Below are 19,470 nucleotides of genomic sequence, written 5' to 3' on the forward strand. Positions count from 1 at the left end.
CTGAGGATCGAACCCAGTGTTTCACGCATGCTAGGCGAGTGCTCTACCTCTGAGCTACACCCCAGCCCAAAAGAAATACTTTATGAAAATGTAGTTTATAAACCCTGGAGAAAGCTACACACATTAATTATTAATATATGGATGAATACTGACTAATTGGAGTAGAAATTTCAAAAAGAAATTATTTTCTTTCTGGTTCCTACCCACTCCCATAGCATTTCTTTCTTTTTGTTGGGGAGGGGGATAACTGGGATTGAACCCAGGGAGTGCTTTTACCACTGAGCTGTACCCCCAGCCCCCTTTTTTTTTTTTAAAGAGAGAGAGAGAGAGAATTTTTTAATATTTATTTTTTAGTTTTCGGCAGACACAACATCTTTATTTGTATGTGGTGCTGAGGATTGAATGCAGCGCCGCGCGGCAGCGAGCGCGCTACCGCTTGAGCCACATCCCCAGCCCTCCCCAGCCCTTTTTAATTTTATTTTGAGACAGGGTCTTGCTAAATTGCCTAGACTGGAGTCAAACCTGTGATCCTCCTGCTTCACCTTCTTGAGTCACTAGGATTATAGGCCTGCACCACTGCTCCCAGGTATGGTACAGCTTGATTTTATTGAGGATCACTTGAGGCTTCCTGGGGCTCAAGGACCTGCAGTGTATACAAGTCAACATTGTATCCTTGAATTCCACCTGGCTTTCTGCGTTTTTGGACATGCAAGTAGTCCTTGCTCCTCAATTGGTGGGAGCTTTGCATTCCCACATTACTTTCCTTTTCCTTGGTGAGCACAAGCCTTTAATAACTAATTTGTTTCTCAAATTTGAAAACAGGAGTGGTGCCCTAACCAAAAACTTGTGTTTAGATGCAACTTTTAGAAACCGTAGCAAAATGTCTTGTAAAATGCTACTTTGATAGTTACTTGTTGCTGTGTAACAAATTTTCTCAGAATTTAGTGACTTAAATCAATAAACCTTCATTATCCTCTTAAGTGTCTGTAAGCATCACGCATTCAGGAGCTGCCTAACTTGGGATTCTGGCTCAGGTTCTCACAAGTTTGCAGTCAACCGTGGCTCACTCATAGGACTGACAAGTTGGTATTGGTTTCTGGGAAGATGTCAGAGTTCCCTGCCAGGAGGACTTTCCCAAGGTATCTAGAATGTTCTCAAGACATAGCATATGGTTTCCCCTAGGGTGGGAATTCAAGAGAGTGCATTTGTGCATGTGTGTGTGTTAAAATAATACATGGCGTGGTGGTGCATGCCTGTAATCCCAGAGGCTCAGGAGACTGAGGCAGGAGGAGCAATTGTTCAAAGCCAGCCTCAGCCAAAGCAAGGTGCTAAGCAACTCAGTAAGAACCTGTCTCTAAATAAAATACAGTAAAGGGCTGGGGATATGGCACAGTGGTCGAGTGGTCAAGCACAGTGGATTTTTAATGGTTTATTTCTGAGGTATTAAGTACATTCATTCACATTGTGGTTCAATCATCATCACCATGATCTCTGCAGCCTTTTATTCTTCCCAAACTGACACTCTGTACACATTCATCAACAATCCTGCTGGGTGTGGAGGTGTACTTCTGCAGTCCCAGCCCTTTGGGAGGTTTATGTGAGAGGATCACTTGAACCCAGGTATTTGAAGTCAGCCTGGGTAACAGCAAAAACCCATCTCAAAATAAAAACAAAGAAACAAAAAACCCTTTTTCAGCCCCTCATCCTCTGGTAACCTCTATGGCTAGGTATTCCAGTTATCTAATATAAGTGGAATCATAACAGTATTTGTCTTGGGGCTGGGGATGTGGCTCAAGTGGTAGCACGCTCCCCTGGCATGCGTGCGGCCCGGGTTCGATCCTCAGCACCACATACAAACAAAGACGTTGTGTCCGCCAAAAACTAAAAAATAAATACTAAAAATTCTCCCTCTCTCTCTCTCTCTTAAAACAAAACAAAACAAAACAAAAACAGTATTTGTCTTGTTATGAGTGGCTTATTTTACTTAGCATAATGTCCTTAAGGTTCATCCATGGTATAGTATATATTTGAATTTTATTCTATTTTATGGCTGGATAATTTCATTATCCAGAATGTGCCTTTTTTTTTTTTTTTAAATCCAATTGTCTGTTGGACATTTGGCTTGCTTTCACCTTTTGATTATTGTGAATAATGCTGCTATGAACATGGTTATAGAAATATCTCTTAGAGTCTCTGCTTTCAGTTCTTTTGTATATTTACCCAGAAGTGGAATTGTACTTCCAACTTTGGAAGTGTTGCACCATCACTTCCACCATATTCTGTTTGTTAGAAATGAGACCACATGCAAGGGAACCATAATTAGATTCTACCTTTTTAAGGGATGAGTATTAAACTTGTAGATATCTTTTAAAGTCATTGCAATTACTGTTTGAGAGTGATTGTCTAATGCCAGTTTTCCTGTGAGTACATACAAACTAAAATTATTTAGTAGTTTTCTAATATATGGTGTTAATCTTATATCTCAACCCCTTTCCCCCGAGTTCTAGGGCTCAAATCCATACCCTCCAGCATGCTAGGCAAGTGCTGTACCACTGGCCTGTGTCTCTAGCCCTGGACCTTTGTCATTACTTTTTAACTATTTGTGATACCCCAATGGGACAGCTGTGATAAAAGAGATCCAGATTATGTAAAAGCACAGTAAAGGGTTGGGGATGTGGCTCAAGCTGTAGTGTGCTCGCCTAGCATGTGTGCGGCGCTGGGTTCAATCCTCAGCACCACATAAAAATAAAGATGTTGTGTCCACCAAAAACTAAAAAATAGATATTAAAAAAAATTCTCTCTCTCTCTCCGTCTTACTCTTTAAAAAAAAAAAAAGTACAGTAAAAATTCCCTATGGAGACCTTGCTGATCACCAGTTCTGTGCTTGTCAATACCCAGTGGTCCATGGACTGCTTTGGGGAAACATTCTTTTAGGGCCCAGCTCCCAGTCTCTTACAATTAGTTGCTGTTTCCTTCCTCTCCTTCCATACCTGCATATCCTTGTCCTCTTTTGTATTTTTCTTCCTCTGTATAGTGCTGACTTACTCATATACCACATCCTTTCCCAGAAATATTCTAGCCTCACTCCCTTCTTGATCACCTGGAAAATGCCTAGTCATCTTTCAGAACTGACATCAAGTGTCTCCTCTTCCCTAGAGTTGTTTTGACCCCTCCTCTTCCTCATCCCTCTTCCTCTCCTTCTCTCTCTTTTCCTTCTATCTGTCCTTGTTACCCAAAGGAGTCCTCGCTTGTTGAATCTGGAATACTTTATTATAATTATTTGTATCTTATTCTCCCTTTCAATACTGTAGTATTTAAGCAACAGATGCCTTGTCCCCTGGGGAAGCATGAGATTAACGTAACAAGTAAATAGAGAAACAAATGAAATGATCAAAGATTGGGGTCAATGCTATGAAGGAAGCCAAGAAGGAAACTGACACAGGAGATAGACTACTGAGGTAGTGTGGTCAGGGTTCTGAGGCTGCAGAGGATAAGGATATTACATGCAATGTGCAGGCAGGGTATATGTTTCACGTAAAAGGAGCAAACTGGGTATGGGAATGTGTGTGGTTTGATAGGACTTGAAGGCTGGTATGTCTTGTATCATAGGGTCTGTCTTACTAGCTACCATGTTCACATGTCTTAATAGATTTGGTTCTGCATTTCCAAAACCTAGCATACTTCCTGGCTTTGGGTAGGTACTCAGAAAGTTTCTGAGGAATTTGGTTTGATGACCTTCTCTTCTTCTAATTTTTGGTCATTCTCCTTGTTCTGTTTTGTATGTGTGTTTTTGGTACTGGGAATTAAACCAGGGACACTCTACCACTAAACCACATGCCCAGTTTTTTATTTTGAGACAGGGTGTTACTAAGTTGCTGAAGCTGACCTTGAATTTATGATCCTTCTGCCTCATCTTGAATTGCTGGGATTACAGGCATGCACCACCATGCCCAGCTTCTGTCCTGCTCTATTTGATATCAGTTGTACTAGTTTTCTATAGCTTTTTGGTTGGCTTAGTGACCAGTTTTACCACTTGCTTAAAATATGAGTGTCATAGTATTATGCCAGATTCGTGGGACCCCAGTAGACCTCCAGGAGCCGAATCTGATGCAAGCACACAAGAGTCTTTATTGCAAGCTCGAGCCTGGACTCAAAACCGTTCCCGACGCAGCGGTCCCAGGGAGTGAGTCTCTGTCCTTTGTTCAGTGAGATTTTATAGGTTTTGGGGGGATACTCTATGCGTCACAACATCACACAGCAAATCATTCCATACCATGGGAAAATCAAACAACAACTCTTAACATTGATTAGCACATTCAATGGCGGGAATAAGTTGGGTAGGGGTGACTGACTGGTTAGTACAAGAGGGGGATTCATTTGAATCGATTGGTTTAGGCCACTAGGGGTGTACATGCTAAACTCCATGGTTTCCCAACATGTTATCAACCACCATAAACTACTTGGGGGTCATCTGGCATCCCAGGTATTTTCCCTGTTTCATGCTGATTGGAGGTTGCTAGGGGGGTTGCTATGGGTCCTCACCTAGCCTAACTGAGTCAGGGACACCTGCTGCCGCACACCTCTCCTGTTATTTACAAACAACTCAGCAGGGTGGGTATGTGCTTAGGAGTGCTCTGTGGGTTTTTCCCAGGACAAGGGTCATGCCCCCTTCCTTAGGACTGGCCTTGAGGTAGAAGTTGTTGTTATTTATTTTTTATCTGTCCTTTCCAAGTTGAATTTCTTGGTGGTGATTCTGGGGATGAAGCCCAGGGCCTCATAAGCTAGACAAGTTCTCTACCCTATTACTAATCAATCACTTTTCATACTTTTTGACCTTTGGAATAAAGCACTTTTGTCATGGTGATCATCATGTGCATTTATCTTGAAGTTGACATCTCTAATGGGATTGGTGTATCTTCTTAACATCTCAAATGTGAATACTTTTTTTTATTTTGGTACTGAAGATTGAACCCAGAGTGCTTTACCACTGAGCTGCATCCCCAACCCTTTGGTACTTTTTATTTTAAGGTAGTTTCCTAAATTGTCCAGGTTGACCTTGAATTTGCAGATTTGCAGTCCTACCTCAGCCTCCTAAGTAGCTGAGATATCATTGGTTTATTTTGATTATTCTTTTTTTTTTTTCTTTTTGGAATGTGTGAGTGTGTGTGTATGTTTGTTTTATGGCTCCTGGAATGGATAATGTGATTTTAAAAAATATTTTTTTTAGTTGTTGATGAACATTTATTATTTTTTATCATTTATACGCGGTGCTCAGAATCAAACCCAGCACCTAATACATTTGAGGCAAGCATTCTACCACTGAGCCACTGAAGGGAAAGCACAGAATGAGAAACTGATAAGCTAAAATTAAAGACAGAGACAGGCAGAGAGATACACAATCAATAGGAGAGAGAGAGAGGCAAAACAGGCTTTGAGTTCTGGGACTTTTATGGGGGAGGTGCAGGAATCAGAGTGGGTGGGTCTTGATGCAGGCAGTTCAAGGTTGGGTTGGTATGAAGGAGTGGTGAGCCTTTCTCAGAAATGCCCTTGAGTGGGAAAAGGAAACTTTTTCCTTAAAATGGTGGCTGTCACTTAAGATGGCCATTCAGATGCTAAGCAAGGACCTTATAGCCACAACCCCAGCCCAATAATGTGATTTTTAAAAAAGGTACATTCAGGGTCAGTGGCATAGCTTAGTATTAGGTCACTTGTGAGCATGCTTAATACCCTTGGTTCAATCCCGTGTACCTTAAAAAAATTTTTAAAAAAAGAATGCATCCATTGAACATTTATTGAATGCCTAATATGTACTGGGCATTCTAGGGGAGAATTAGAGATTTGGCAAATGCTTTCCTTTCTCTAAAGGTTCAATACAAATGTTAAGTCTTCTCGAAAGGCACTCTCTCAACCTTCTAATATGTGATTAGTAAAAAAGGAAGTTTGAAAAATTTGAAGTAGTTGCTGCTTCTGTGGACAGTAACAGAGGAAGTAGGCTTGGCTCAGGAATGGATTGGGATGTAAGTAATAGAAAAATGTACTTTAAGGTGGATGTGGTGGCACATGCCTGTAATCCTAGCAATTTGGGAGGCTGAGGCAAGAGGAATGCAAGTTCAAAGCCAGCCTTAGCAAGAGTGAGGTGCTAAGCAACTCAGTGAGACCCTGTTTCTAAATAAAAAAATAGAAAAAAAGGGCTGGGGATGTGGCTTAGTGGTTGAGTGCCCCTGAGTTCAGTCTCTGGTTAAAAAAAAAAAAAAAAAAAGAAGAAGAAGAGAGAAGGAGGGGAGAGGCTGCAGATATAGCTCAGTGGCAGAGTGCTTGCCTTCCATGTTCAAGGCCCTGGGTTAGAACCCTATTACACATAGACACACACACACCCCCCCAAAAAAAAAAAAGGCCAAGGCAGGAGGATCACAAGTTCAAGGCCAACCCGGGCAACTTAGCTAGACCCTGTCTCAAATTTTAAAAAGGGCTAGGATTGTAACTTGGTGGTAGATTGCCCATGGGTTCAATCCCAAACATGGAAAAATAGATAAATAGATTAAGATAGATAGATGAAAGAGAGAGAATATGGAGTTTGGCTGGGGATGTAGTACAAAGATAGAACACTTGCTTAGCATCTGGGAGGCCACTGGCTTAAAGAGAGGATAGTGATGATGGGGAAAGGGTCATTCATGTGCTTTGGAGAGCAACAGGAACCCAGATTTTTGAGCCCAGGCGGGCCAGCCATGGAAAAACAGTGACTCTCTTCCATGTGGCGCTGGTATGGGTTATAGGAAGTCTGGGTAATTCTAGAGATATACTCTTTTACCCTTTCCCTCCAGACAGTATTACTGGGTCTCTTTGCTGATAGATAAGGTAGGGAATCCCATGAGGCCACCAAAATTTTCTTTGGGTTCTTTCCACCTTAGAGATCCTGTTGCTTGGTCATCTATTTCTCTAGGACTAGCAGTTTGTCTGTTTCATAATACAAATTCAGGAGTGTTTGTTGAACAATACAATTCATAGGACATAGTCCCTGTCTTACAAAGTACTTAACAATCATGTGTTTATATGGATATTTAAAAATCCTGTTTGTGACTTAAGCTTGAAGTGCTTGTGAGGAATCTTTATGAGGGAAGATGGTTGATTTTTGAACCTTATATCTGATTTCTGATTACCATTTCAAACTCTATTTTGGGGGGCTTAGGGTAGCTCAGCGAGGCCCTGGGTTCAATCTCCAGCCCTAAACCCCCAAATCCCCCAAATGCTGTCTTATTAACATAGGCAAAATTTACTCAAAAAGAGGTAGAAAACTTGATCCAATAGTAACACAGAAGTATTGGAAAACATAGGCAAGAGACTACTTTCTGAAAAGACCTCAGAGTAGGTAGGTAAGTTGATTGTTCCTTCTCCTCCGTGTGTGTGTGTGTGTGTGTGTGTGTGTGTGTGACTCTGGATGAAGCCCAGGGACATTCTACCACTGAACTACATTTCCAGCCCTTGTTATTTTTTGTTTGGAGACAGAGTCTGGCTAAATTGTCTAGTCCTTCCAAGTAGCTGGGATTACAAATGTGTTCCACTGTGCTTGGCTCCCTGCTGATTTTCAACATCATTTTAGAAGCACTAATCTGTGTGGTAACATACAAAAATTAAATGACAGGTATCAGTATTGAAAGTGAGACAAAATAATCATGCTTGGAATGTGATGTATAGTTTTCCTGGGAAAAGCAAGAAGTTAAAAAAATTAGAACACTATTGATGCTGGGATTGTAGCTCAGCGGTAGAGCTCTCGACTAGCACATGTGAGGTGCCGGGTTAAATCCTCAGTACCACATAAAAATAAATAAAATAAAGGTATTGTGTCCAACTACAACTAAAAAAAAAAAAAAAAAAAACACTAACAATATATACAGTGAGAACAATTGCTTCTGCTCCTTTATCCATACTGTTTCTGCTTTGCTGCCATAGGTAGTCTGTTTTATTTGTTTCTGTCTGTCCTACAAGTGTGTCAGTCTATATTTAACACAAAGCCATCAAGTAAAAACTTCATCCAGGGGCTGGGGTTGTAGCTTGGTGGTAGAGCGCTTGCCTAGCATGTGTGAGGCACTGGGTTCGAGCCTCAGCACCACATAAAAATAAATAAATAAAATGAAGGCATTGTGTCCATCTACAACTAAAAAATATTAACAAAACAACTTCAGCTAGTAACCACAGAAGTAATGGAAAATGCAGGTAAGGAGCTACTTATCTAATGATAGCTTTGTGTTATATAGATAGCTAGTATTCTGTAGCTTGCTTTTTAAAAACAATATGTCTTGGAGCTCTTTGTATATCAATTAATCAATTCATACAGTATTTATTATTATTATTATTATTATTATTATTATTATTAAACCCAGGAGCACTTTACCACTGAGGTACATCCCTAGTGCTTTTTATTTTGAGACAGGATTATGCTAAGTTGCTGAGGCTGACCTTGAACTTGGAATCCTCCTGGCTCACATCCCAAATTGCTGAGATTACTGGCCATGTGCCACCATGTCTAGAATCTTTATTTATTTATTTATTTTTACAACTGTATGATGTTTCATTTTGTGGATGTATAACAGCGTATACAAACATGCATTTGTGAAGCTGTTGGTTGATATCTGTTCATTAAATAATTTTTAGAACTTTTAATTTAGAAGTATTTAGTTGTTTTTTAATTAATTAATAATTAATTTTGTGGTACAGGAGATTTAACCCAGGTGCACTTTACCATCCTCATCTCTTTTTATTTTTTAAAATTTATTTTATTTGGTATTGGGGATGAACTCAGGGGCACTTGACCAATGAGCCACATCCCCAGCCCTATTTGTATTTTATTTAGAGACAGGGTCTCACTGCATCCTCACCTCTATTATTTTTATTTTGAAACTCCTTTTGCTAAGTTGCCAAGACTAATGATAACTTTAATGGCCTTGAACTTGAAGTCCTCCTGCCTTAGCCTCCTGAATTGCTGGAATCATCAGGACTTGTAAAACTATATATTTTTATTTACAGAGGTAATATGTGCCTAAATCTTGTAAAAATTCAAAGCATAAGCAAAATCCTCTTGGTCATTTGTAATCTTTTCCCCCTCCCCATAATTACCTTTTGTGTATGCATGCTCGCACATATGCATGTGGTGCTTGGGATCTAACTCAGCACCTTGCACATGCAAGGCAAATGCTCTACCACTGAGCTACATCTTCAGCCCCCATAGCTAACTTTTATAGCTAACTTTTATTGCTACTTTGGTGTTTAATATCTGCTTCTTCTGACTGATATTCCCATTGGTTAGAAATGTGAGTTTCAGGTGCAGTGTTGATTTGGAAGCTAACATATCAATATCATCAGTCACTGTTAGCCACAAATTGAAGCTTGAAATTCTGTTCCCTTTTCTACCTGTACAAATTCCATTTACACCTCTTCTTTTTTTTTAATAGTTATGTAGTTGGACACAATATCTTTATTTTATTTATTTATTTTTTTATGTGGTGCTGAGGATCGAACCCAGGTTTTCATACGTGCGAGGTGAGTGCTCTACCGCTGAGCCACAACCCCAGCCCAAACACTTCTTCTTTTTTTACATTGCCTTATTCTCTTTAGCCAACCTTATAGTTGTCTCCAGGTTGGACCAGGTGAAATTACTCTCTTCATGGATAAAAGCAGTTGGTTACCAGCCATTTTGTGAGTTCAAGTTAATGGTTTTAAAGTTTAATCAGCCAGGTGCAGTGGCATACACCTGTAATCCCAGCAGCTTGGGAGGCTGAGTCAGGAGGATCACAAGTTCAAAGCCAGCCTTAGCAATTTAGTGAGACCTTCAGCAACTTAGTGAGATCTTGTCTCAAAATAAAAACCAAAAAGGTCTGGAGATGTAGCTCAGTGGTGAAGCATCCCTGGGTTCAATCCAGGACAGAGATCTGAACATACGTGTGTGTGTAATTTCTTCCAAGACTTGGAATTGGCAGGCCAGATCAAAGACACTTAATAAAGTCCTATTGACTAATGAAGCTGAACTGTTCCCAAGACAGATAGCAATTGTGATTTACCAAGTCTTACTGGGGTGATCTCTGAGATGGTCTTTGCTGCCTTCTCCTTTTTTGAAATGCAGTTCGGTACCCTACTCTCCTATTAGTGGCTTGCTTGTTTGTCACACTTATAGATAGGACAGTTTCTCTTGAGGAAACTTTGTCTCCTGACTACTGTTAAACCTCTTGGAGTAGTTTCTTTAGTTCTGCAGACAGTGGAATACCTTTGCCCAGTGGAGGAAAAAATTGTTTTTATTTTTTGCCCAGTGAAGTTCTTTTGAGTGAGGGTAAAGCTTTCGTCTTTAAGGATGCAGAGACCCCTTCAGATCTGTGTGTGTGCAGCAGAGTAGGGAGTCTAGGAGTTCACACTTGATTTTATGACTCCTGACTTCCCGGACTTTTAGAAGGCACTGACCAATACAATTCAAAAGAATTTGGAATGTATCCTGAGTTTTCCCACTTTCTATTTTGCCAAGTAAGCGTAATTTAGAGTAAATATTTAATTATATAGTTTGCATAGTTAATACGTGCTCATGGTACAACATTCAAAACAAACAAAAGGATATACATTGAGTAAAATAAGTTTCATACTTCCTCTCCAGTTCCTTAACTATCCAGTTCCTCTCCCAAGAGGCCAACCCGCTTGATCATCCTTCCAGAAATAGCCCACGCAGTTAAACACAGGTATGAATGTATTGGCTCTCTCCCCTCCTCCAAATAAGTGGTAGTGCATTACTGTTTTATATCTCTGCCATCCACTGCCACTTCTTCACTTTTCTTAGACATATCTTTTAAGATCATGTAAAGCTGCTTCATTCTTTTTAACAGCTGCATAATATTAGTAAGGGTATTTAAAAATTACCAGTTTTAATTTAAAAGGTATATTTCAACCCCCAAACCTAGAAAGAATGTGAATGCAGTACAAAGAAAGGTTCTGTAAATTAAATAAAATTTAATTCTGTAACAGTTAATTCACTGTATTAGTTCAAACACCCTGTCTTTGAAACCTCCTGCTGGTGATATTAAAACATTATATGTTAGGACAGATTGTTATTTTAGAGAGGTCATCAGTCTCTGTAGGCAGAATGAATGAGAGAGCAAGAAGTTTATAATTGATATATTTTGTCCATTTCCCCATTTTACTGAGAGGAATAGATTTATGGAATCCTGTCTTGTTTCCCACAATTGTACTGCTCAATTCAGGAGATTATACAAACAGTTTTTTGCTGTTAATGCTGTTAAGACAGCTTATATTTATAGCAGCTGTCAGTTGGGTTGGCATAGAAGACTAGTCTCAGGACTTTTTATCTCTTTTGTTATTTATTTATTTATTTATACTGGGAATTGGACCCAGGGGTCACATCATCAACCCTTTTTTATATTTTATTTAGAGACAGGGTCTCACTGAGTTGTGTAGGGCCTTGCTAAATTGCTAAGGCTGGCTTTGAACTCATGATCCTCCTGCCTCAGCCTTCCAGGCTGCTAAGATTATAGGCATGCTCCACTGTGCCTGGCTCTGTTAATTTTTTTGAGTAATACAGAATGTGTGTACGGTACCATTATTTGAAAGCATGCAGTGTCATTCCTGTGGGAGGATGCACATGAAATGATAAAGGCCTCAACTTGTTGAGGGTCTGACATTGGAATGGGAAGTTGGAGTCTAAGAACCTTGGAATTGAAAAATTCACAGGACACATGACCTTTGGGAAGAATAGGAAGAGCAGAATTCATCTACTGAACATTTATTGAGTATCAGTGTATGCAAGGTACTGTGATAGGTAATTGCCAAACAAACTGCCTTAGAGGACACGAGTGGGAAGTTTGAAGAGGACACAATATATAGATACTATTCATTTAAGTAGCACCTACTTATTATGACAGTACTATTCTAGGTGCTGGATATAGGAGAAGGAGGGAAACGTGCAAATCCAAGTTGTAGGGAGAAAATGTTGGTAGACCCTAAAATTTCTTACTCCAAAATAATAATTTGATCAATATAAGTCTATTTAAGAGAGCTGCTTCTTATGATATTTTTATTTTTTGTTTGTTTATTTTTTGGTAGTGGGGATTGAACCCAGAGGCACTTTATCATTGAACCACATCCCCAGTTCTTTTTATTCTTTACTTTTTAAATATACATATATTTTAAGTTGTTTATGGACCTTTATTTTATTTATTTGTATGTGGTGCTGAGAATGGAACCCAGTGCCTCACACATGCTAGGCAAGCGCTCTTCCATTGAGCTACAGCCCCAGCCCATCTTTTTATTTTTTATTTTGAAATAGGCTGTCACTAAGTTGCTTAGGTTCTCTCTAAGTTGCTGATGCCGTCCTCAAATTTGCGATCCTCCTGCCTTGGCCTCCTTAGCCACTGGGATTATAGATGTGTGCCACCAACCCCAACTTTTATTTATTTTTTACTAAAAAAATTTTTTAGTAGATAGAATGATAACTTTATTTATTTTTATGTGGTGCTGAGGATTGAACTCAGTGCCTCACACAAGCAGTATCAACTGGGAGCTTGTCAGAGCTCTTGAACACTTTTCTTTTTTTTATGATGTTGGCAACTGAACCCAGGGCCTCATGTATGCTAGGCAAATGCTTGGCCATGAAGCTATGTGCCCAATCCTTGTCAAAGCTCTTAAACCCTAATTTGGCCTAGTGAATCAGAACTTGCATTTAAACAATATCCCCTGATGGTTTATATATACTTGCAAGTTTGAGAGGCCTTGCACTGTATACTTGGTCTGGCCACTAACGCATGGGTCATAGAGACCTTGGTTGCTAAATGTAAATTATACGGGAGTCTGGAAAATGACATTGTTTGTTTCCCAACTCTCAGTCCAGAAGGATGGGTAGAGTTTGAAAGAGCCCATGGAAGGCTGGGGGTTTAGCTCAGCGGTAGAGTGCTTGCCTAGCATGTGCACGGTCTTGGGTTCAATCCCCAGCACTGCAGAAAAAGAAGAGCTCATCTGTTGAACTGACCACTCTTTTCTACAAGTAACCACTGTTATTAGTTTCTTGTGTATATATTTATCTTCTTTTAAAAACAGCTTACCATATAGTGTTCTGATTCTTGATTCACATTGTAGGAGAGCTTTCTACTTTTACATCGATTACAGAATGCTTACAGTTGAGAATATCAGGTAGAGTCTAGGTTGCATGATTAATCTAATATATTGGCACACATTAAATATAATCCAGTTGTTAAATATTTGCTTCCTGCTGCCTGTGTGCTCAGCCCTTATGTTTATGTTGTCTCTTTCAACTGGTAACCCACTTTACATGGGAGAACTTAGATTCTGAAAGGTTAGTTTAATAGTTCATAAACTATGTAATATCTAGGTTGCAATTTGAACTAGAATGTTACCTCCATAGTTTATTTGACCCAATTACACAGAATCTCTAAATGGTAGGCCTTTAATACTTTGGTAACATTCTGTGGGAAGAGGTTTGGAAGGGTAACATTTTGGATATTTTCAGTGGATATTAAAGGAATTTTAATTCTTTTCTGACTCAGGTATCCAGCTCATATAGAAGACATTGACTACGAAGAAGGAAAAGTACTCATTCATTTCAAGCGTTGGAACCATCGTTATGATGAGTGGTTCTGCTGGGACAGTCCTTATTTACGCCCTTTAGAGAAAATACAGCTGAGGAAAGAGGGTTTACATGAAGAGGATGGATCTTCTGTGAGTAATAAATTTGGCAAGTTCTGTAATGAGTGAGATCAGCCATTGGGTAGTTTGTGTTCCAGTCTTTGGTGTTCAGTGTGAAAGTCAATAGCAGCTGGGAACCAGTCCTTATTTTGGCCTATAGTTGTATCCCTGAGATTTCTCTGGTGCCTGGGGCTCTTGAAGTATTTCATTCTTCATCTATTTGATGTGATTGACCTGACAGCTTATAAACTAACTAGGCTGAGCTGCATTGATGATGAACAGGACCTTCTTTCTTTCTTTTTTTTTTTTTTTTTCGGTACTGGGAATTGAACCCAGGGGCACTTTACCACTGAGCTACATCCCTACTATTTAGTTTTTATTTTGAGATAGGGTCTCACTAAGTTGCTTAGGGCCTTGCTAATTTATTGAGGCTGGTCTTGAATTTATGATCATCCTGCCTCAGTCTCCAGAGTTACTGGGATTACTGGCATGCTGGGATTATTGGTGGAATTCCCAAGTTACTGAGATGCTCAGCATCTCAATTTCTTTTTTATATCAGTTTTTTCCTAGCCTGTAGAACAATGCCTGGCATGTAATAGGTTTTTAGTAAATATTTGTTAAATAAATGAATGAATGATTGAATTCTAGATCCTCTGTATCTAGACATCTAGATCATTTATTAAGCTTATCTGCTGCCTGATAATTTATAAAAGTATCATTCTGCATGTGGATTCCATTCTATTTTCATACACAAGGTCTTTTATGGAGTCCTTGAGGAACCCAGAATTGGTTAGACTGCATTCTTGTTTTCTAAATTTTATCACTACACCTGGAGCTTCTATTGATTTCAAAATGACTTACCCAGATTGTGGTGTAGCTTGGTGATAGAGGGCTTGCCTAACATGTATAAGGCCCTGGGTTTACTCTCCAGCTCCACACACACACACACACACACACACACACTAAATAAAATGATGTATGAAGTATTAGTTTTAAGTTTTTAAAATGGGCATTGAGACTTCTGTAGTAGTTCTGCTGATTTTAGATCTGACTCTGCCTGGATTCTGTTTTCCAGTTTTTATCCTCACTAGGGAACTTGAACTCTGGCTGGCCTTTTTTGTTTTTTCCTTCCAATATTCTATTTGATTGTTCAGTATTCATTTTACAGAATTTATCAATGCAAATCATGTGCTGGGAAAATATAAAATATTAAAGGTGAATGGTTGTCTCCCTTGGCAAAAGATCTTATAGAAGTGTGGGTGGCATTAAATAGTGTGATTGCTGCTTCCTTGAAGATGAAGTAGCTTCATTTCTCCCAGCTCTAAATTGGGTGTGTTCCCTGGTGGTCCTGGGTTCTTAAACTTGCTTTCATTGTGTATCATGGATATGAGGGGATTATCATCCTCAAAGCTGTGATGTGCTTACCCAGATTTCCCTGGGAGATCTGGTGTCCCAGTCCTCTTGTTTTGATTCCCTATGCTGAACAGCAGAATCATCTTCCTCTTACCCAATATTCCATCCCCACTTCTCACTCTCTTGTCAAACCCAGCTTCTTTTATATTTGGTACAACGTGTGTCCTGTGGAATGCAGTTGGTAACAGGGTTTTTTTTTTTGTTATTTTTTGTTTGTTTTTGTTTTGTTTTTTAGGAATTTCAAATAAACGAGCAGGTCCTTGCTTGCTGGTCTGATTGTCGTTTTTACCCGGCCAGAGTCACTGCTGTTAACAAGGATGGTAAGGCATTTGAGTTGTAGTTATTTTTACTTATGATTTAGGGGATGTTTATAACATGAGAGTTTGGTAGTGGATTATCAGTATTTATTACTTATGAATCCCCTTTCTCCAAGTTAATCAGTATTTCAGGAGTTAGGAAAAGGTTACAAATGGAAAGAAAGCTGGGTAAAAAGTTGGTTTTGACTCTTTTCCTAAATTTCAGTTTTTGTTTTCTAAAGCAGTCATAGTTCATCTGTCATTGTGCTGGGAAGAGTATGGGTTCTTACTGTCTAGGACTTCCAAATATAATTTTCAGTAAGCTTCTGTTGTTCCTTGTACTTTGTGGAAACAAAGTCACAGAGTAAAGACATTGAGATGCAGGGTTACAGAGCACTGAGTTGGGTTGCCTTTGCCAGAGTTTGGAACTGTGAGGAGACAGGACAGGGAACTAGGCACAGAGTTTCTTTTTTGCTAGTGTAAGGGTAGGGGAAGGGTCACATATGGTCAGGATTCTGGAACAAACTCTGGATCCAAGTGATTACCTTTTTTTTTTTTCTTTTTTTAAAGCATATTCTACAGGATGTTTGTGATATGGCTTGTTCTCTGAAGTGAATGTTTAGAACAGTTAGGCTTTGTGGTGCTACTGTTTGAGGTGACTATGAAGCCAGATTGCAGAGTTGAGTGTGTAACTCAGTGATAGAGTGTTTGCCTAGCATGTGCAAGGCCCTGAGTTTCATCCCTAGGAATGAAGGGGAAAAAACAAACCCACTTGATTTCCCCCGCCCCTTCCCACTCAGTGAAGTTATTCAAGTGTTTGTTCAGTACTCTGCTAAGAGTTTGGCTTTAAGCTGACCAAGTTTTGTCTGAGAATAGTTGAAATAATAGACTCCAAGCAAGGTTGTATCTTTTGAGTTAACTAAGCAGTTGCTGGTCTTCCAGTTTGTGGCAGATTAGTCCTTTTGGATAGCACCTTGTGTCCTTAAATTACTTTTATAAGCTGTTTTCTTAGTAAAATTCCTGTTATTATTTTTCATTTGTATCACATTAACCCCAAAAGCCTTATTTTGGGGGAAGCTTACTTATTATTAAACTGCTTCAAATCATTTTAACAACAGACATGCTTGTGTGTGAAGAAGGAAAAAAAAAAGATATACATGTCTTTTAAGATTCTTGTATTTAAGTTAGCCTTTTCTTCTCACTGACTTTTGAAGTCACGTGATACGAAATGCATGTGTTCTGTATGCACGTAAATGTATTACTGAAAGTCGATGGGCTGATGTGTGCCGATCAAGTCATGTTCTTCTTCAAATTATGTATCCATTGGAGGTGTGCTTTTTGGGGAGAATGGCTGTTCTTTAGCTCAGATAAAGTTCTGGTGAGATAAGTAACTCCTTAGATAAAGGGGGTAGCAGATAGTGAGGAACATTTCTTTTTTGTTCTAGTGATATCCTAGAGTCCCATGGGGAACAGAAATTGGGCCAGTGGGTTTGGATGAGGGAATAGCAACGGAGGGGCAAGCTGACAAAGAGGGTTTTAGGAGCCCTGGCAGCTCTTTTTTAGAGAAGTGGAGGGAATATTAGTGGAGGCAGTGAAGGCTTAGGGACCTACAGTTTTTCATCTAGTATCTGCAAAGCCCAGAACTTGACATCATGGACTTGGGGGAAGAGGGGGAACCTGGTTCCAGTCAGAATGAGGTCAGTGCTGAGATGAGCTACCAAGAGTAGGCAGGGCAGGAGCAGGATGGTGCAGCACATCATAAGAGGGGGAGGTGGGCTTCTATATACAGGGTTTCATGAGTAGGATGGGTCTGAAATTTTTTGGAAGAACTATTTAAGAACTAAAAGTTGTTGACCACATTATTGGTGATAGTTAATTAGGTGTTTTCAATAAGTTTTTTAAATTGGGGCAACCAGAGCATTGCAAATTTTTAAAAAAGAAAAATGTCTTTTCAGTTGTGTTTTTTCCATGAGTTAATATTATAGGTTATGGTTGTTTCTTTAAAATGGTCTTTTTGTCCAGTGAGTTTGGTCCAGTGAATTTTAGTTAATTGATGCACATGAAGAATGAGTAGAAACTTTTGCCAAAACCTCCTTTCCTGAAGTTTTTAGGTCTGAAGTTCTATATTGTGCTGCCTGCCTTATTTGTTCTTGAGACTAATTGGATGAGGGAGTAGAGGACACAGAGTGGGAAAATCCTGAACCTGGGAACTTAGTGGGACAGGCTGGTGGTGCTATTGCCACAGCGGGGTGGTGAAGGAAAGCTGGCCTTTGTGGGAGCTCAGATCTGTACCTGGTTTGGAGGTCAAGAAAGGACCCCCCCACCCCACCCCCAGTGCTGAGGATGGAACCAAGGGCCTAGCACATGCTAAGCAAACAATTTCAACTATGCCCCGGCCCAAGACAATGATTCTGACATACTGTCTTGGGGTTAGAGTTTATCCCTGGGAGCTGGCAGGCAGTTCTGTTTCATCTTGGTTCATTCTAATTCTTTTTTTTTTTTTAGAGAGAGAGAGAGAGAGAGAGAATTTTTTAATATTTATTTTTTAGTTTTCGGCAGACACAGCATCTTTGTATGTGGTGCTGAGGATTGAACCTGGGCGCACGCATGCCAGGCGAGCGCGCTACCGCTTGAGCCACATCCCCAGCCCTCGTTCTAATTCTTATGGGATTCGGAGCTATAGTGCTGGACTGTCTTTTTACTTCTTCCCTAGAAGTCTTTGCTCTGCCTTGCTTTTGTCAGTAGGAAGGGCCACCACAGCTTAATGGTGCTGTGAAGAGGAGCTCTGCTGGCAAGGTACCTCCTGTAAATGACACTTCAGTGCTGCTAGGAGGAAAATAGGGATAACAAAGTGACTACTTGTAAATTCATCTTTGGTCTGATTTTCTTGCCACTCTTAACCTCCATGGTGGTTTTGCTGAGGCTCAGCATTGATTGAGCAGGTTAGCAGGTGAGACCCTGAGCAGAGTTGATGAGCAGTGACTGCTGACACTTCGGAGTCTGGCATGATTGAATCAGAACTAAATAATTGAGAGTTTCTTAGGGTAGTTAGTTAGCACTTGGAAAATAAGGACAATTCCATATTAATTAGCTTTTTGTTTGGGATGGTTCTGTGGTGGTGGAAAGTGAGCCACTTTTAGTGTGAAGGCAATCGTAGTCGGTAGCCTTGGTAGACCTCCAGTCTGTGTTGGAGTAAAAGAGGGGATTCTGCTTTCAGGGACTCTTTGTTTGGAACCCAACTCTGGTGAGTTGACCTTACCTCTTTGCTGCGGCTGCTTAGCTCCCCTTTTTAACATGGGGGAAATCAGAGCTCCTTGTCTGTCAGGATTTCTTGCCCTTAGTAAGGGACACGCTGCTCTGCAAAGCATTCTCCTTTGGGAAACTGCACGTAGGTTAGCATTTATGACAAAACCGGGGATTGTTTCTTTCTGTTGATCTTTGTTTCTTTAACTTGGTAGAGAAGACAAATCAGGTCCCCCTTCCTAAAAAACATGCATATTTTTGGGTCATGTGCTTCCCCCTTCCCCTAGTTCAGTCTCTCCGGGATAGTGCCCAAGACTTGCTTTTGTAACAGGAGATGCTATGAAAATGGTCTTATTCTCAAGTCTCTGCTGCAGCAGTTCCTACTTTTTGTTTTCTTCATGCTGTAACTGATCCTACATTTGAAATGTGGGAAGTTTGATATATTGTGAACATCTTTGCACAGAGATAAGAGGAAGATTGAGGCCCACACCTGCAGGTGCTCTAGCACTTTGCTGTTAACTTCTGTCGGGGGAGAGGATTGGTGCTTCCCTTGTAAATTGACTTGGTGGATGATAATTAGAATCACTTCTTGATGCCTTACTCTGTGACAGGGCCTGTACTAGGTAATTTCCATGTCTTATCTCAGTCTTTACACAAATGTGGAAAGGTTATTGCTATTAACCCTGTCCTCCTTTTATAAATGAGGAACTGAGCTCACAGGAGGAAACTGCCTGAAGCACATAAATGTTGGATCAGAGATCTGAGTGAAGGTCTATGGGACTCCAAAGTCCCTGACCTGCATTTCCAACAGTACCAGGCTGTTCTCTAC

At 40.0% G+C, this 19,470-nt stretch overlaps 1 protein-coding gene across 3 annotated transcripts in view; it reads left to right on the forward strand.

The window, feature by feature from the left end:
- Positions 1-19,470, forward strand: part of Phf20 (PHD finger protein 20) — a 127,836-nt gene that overhangs the window by 41,032 nt on the left and 67,334 nt on the right. For 2 of the 3 annotated variants that reach the window (XM_046432940.2, XM_046432942.2), the window contains exons 3-4: positions 13,551-13,722; positions 15,338-15,422. In XM_046432940.2, coding sequence (XP_046288896.1) covers positions 13,551-13,722; positions 15,338-15,422 — 257 coding nt within the window. Of the gene's footprint in view, positions 1-13,550; positions 13,723-15,337; positions 15,423-19,470 lie in introns of those variants that run through there. The other variant, XM_046432943.1, reaches the window with a different exon arrangement.

This window comes from Marmota monax, unplaced genomic scaffold, assembly GCF_021218885.2.
Source record: "Marmota monax isolate L192 unplaced genomic scaffold, Marmota_monax_Labrador192_F-V1.1 WCK01_AAM20220418_F8-fsc00014, whole genome shotgun sequence".
Classification (NCBI taxonomy): Eukaryota; Metazoa; Chordata; class Mammalia; order Rodentia; family Sciuridae; genus Marmota; species Marmota monax.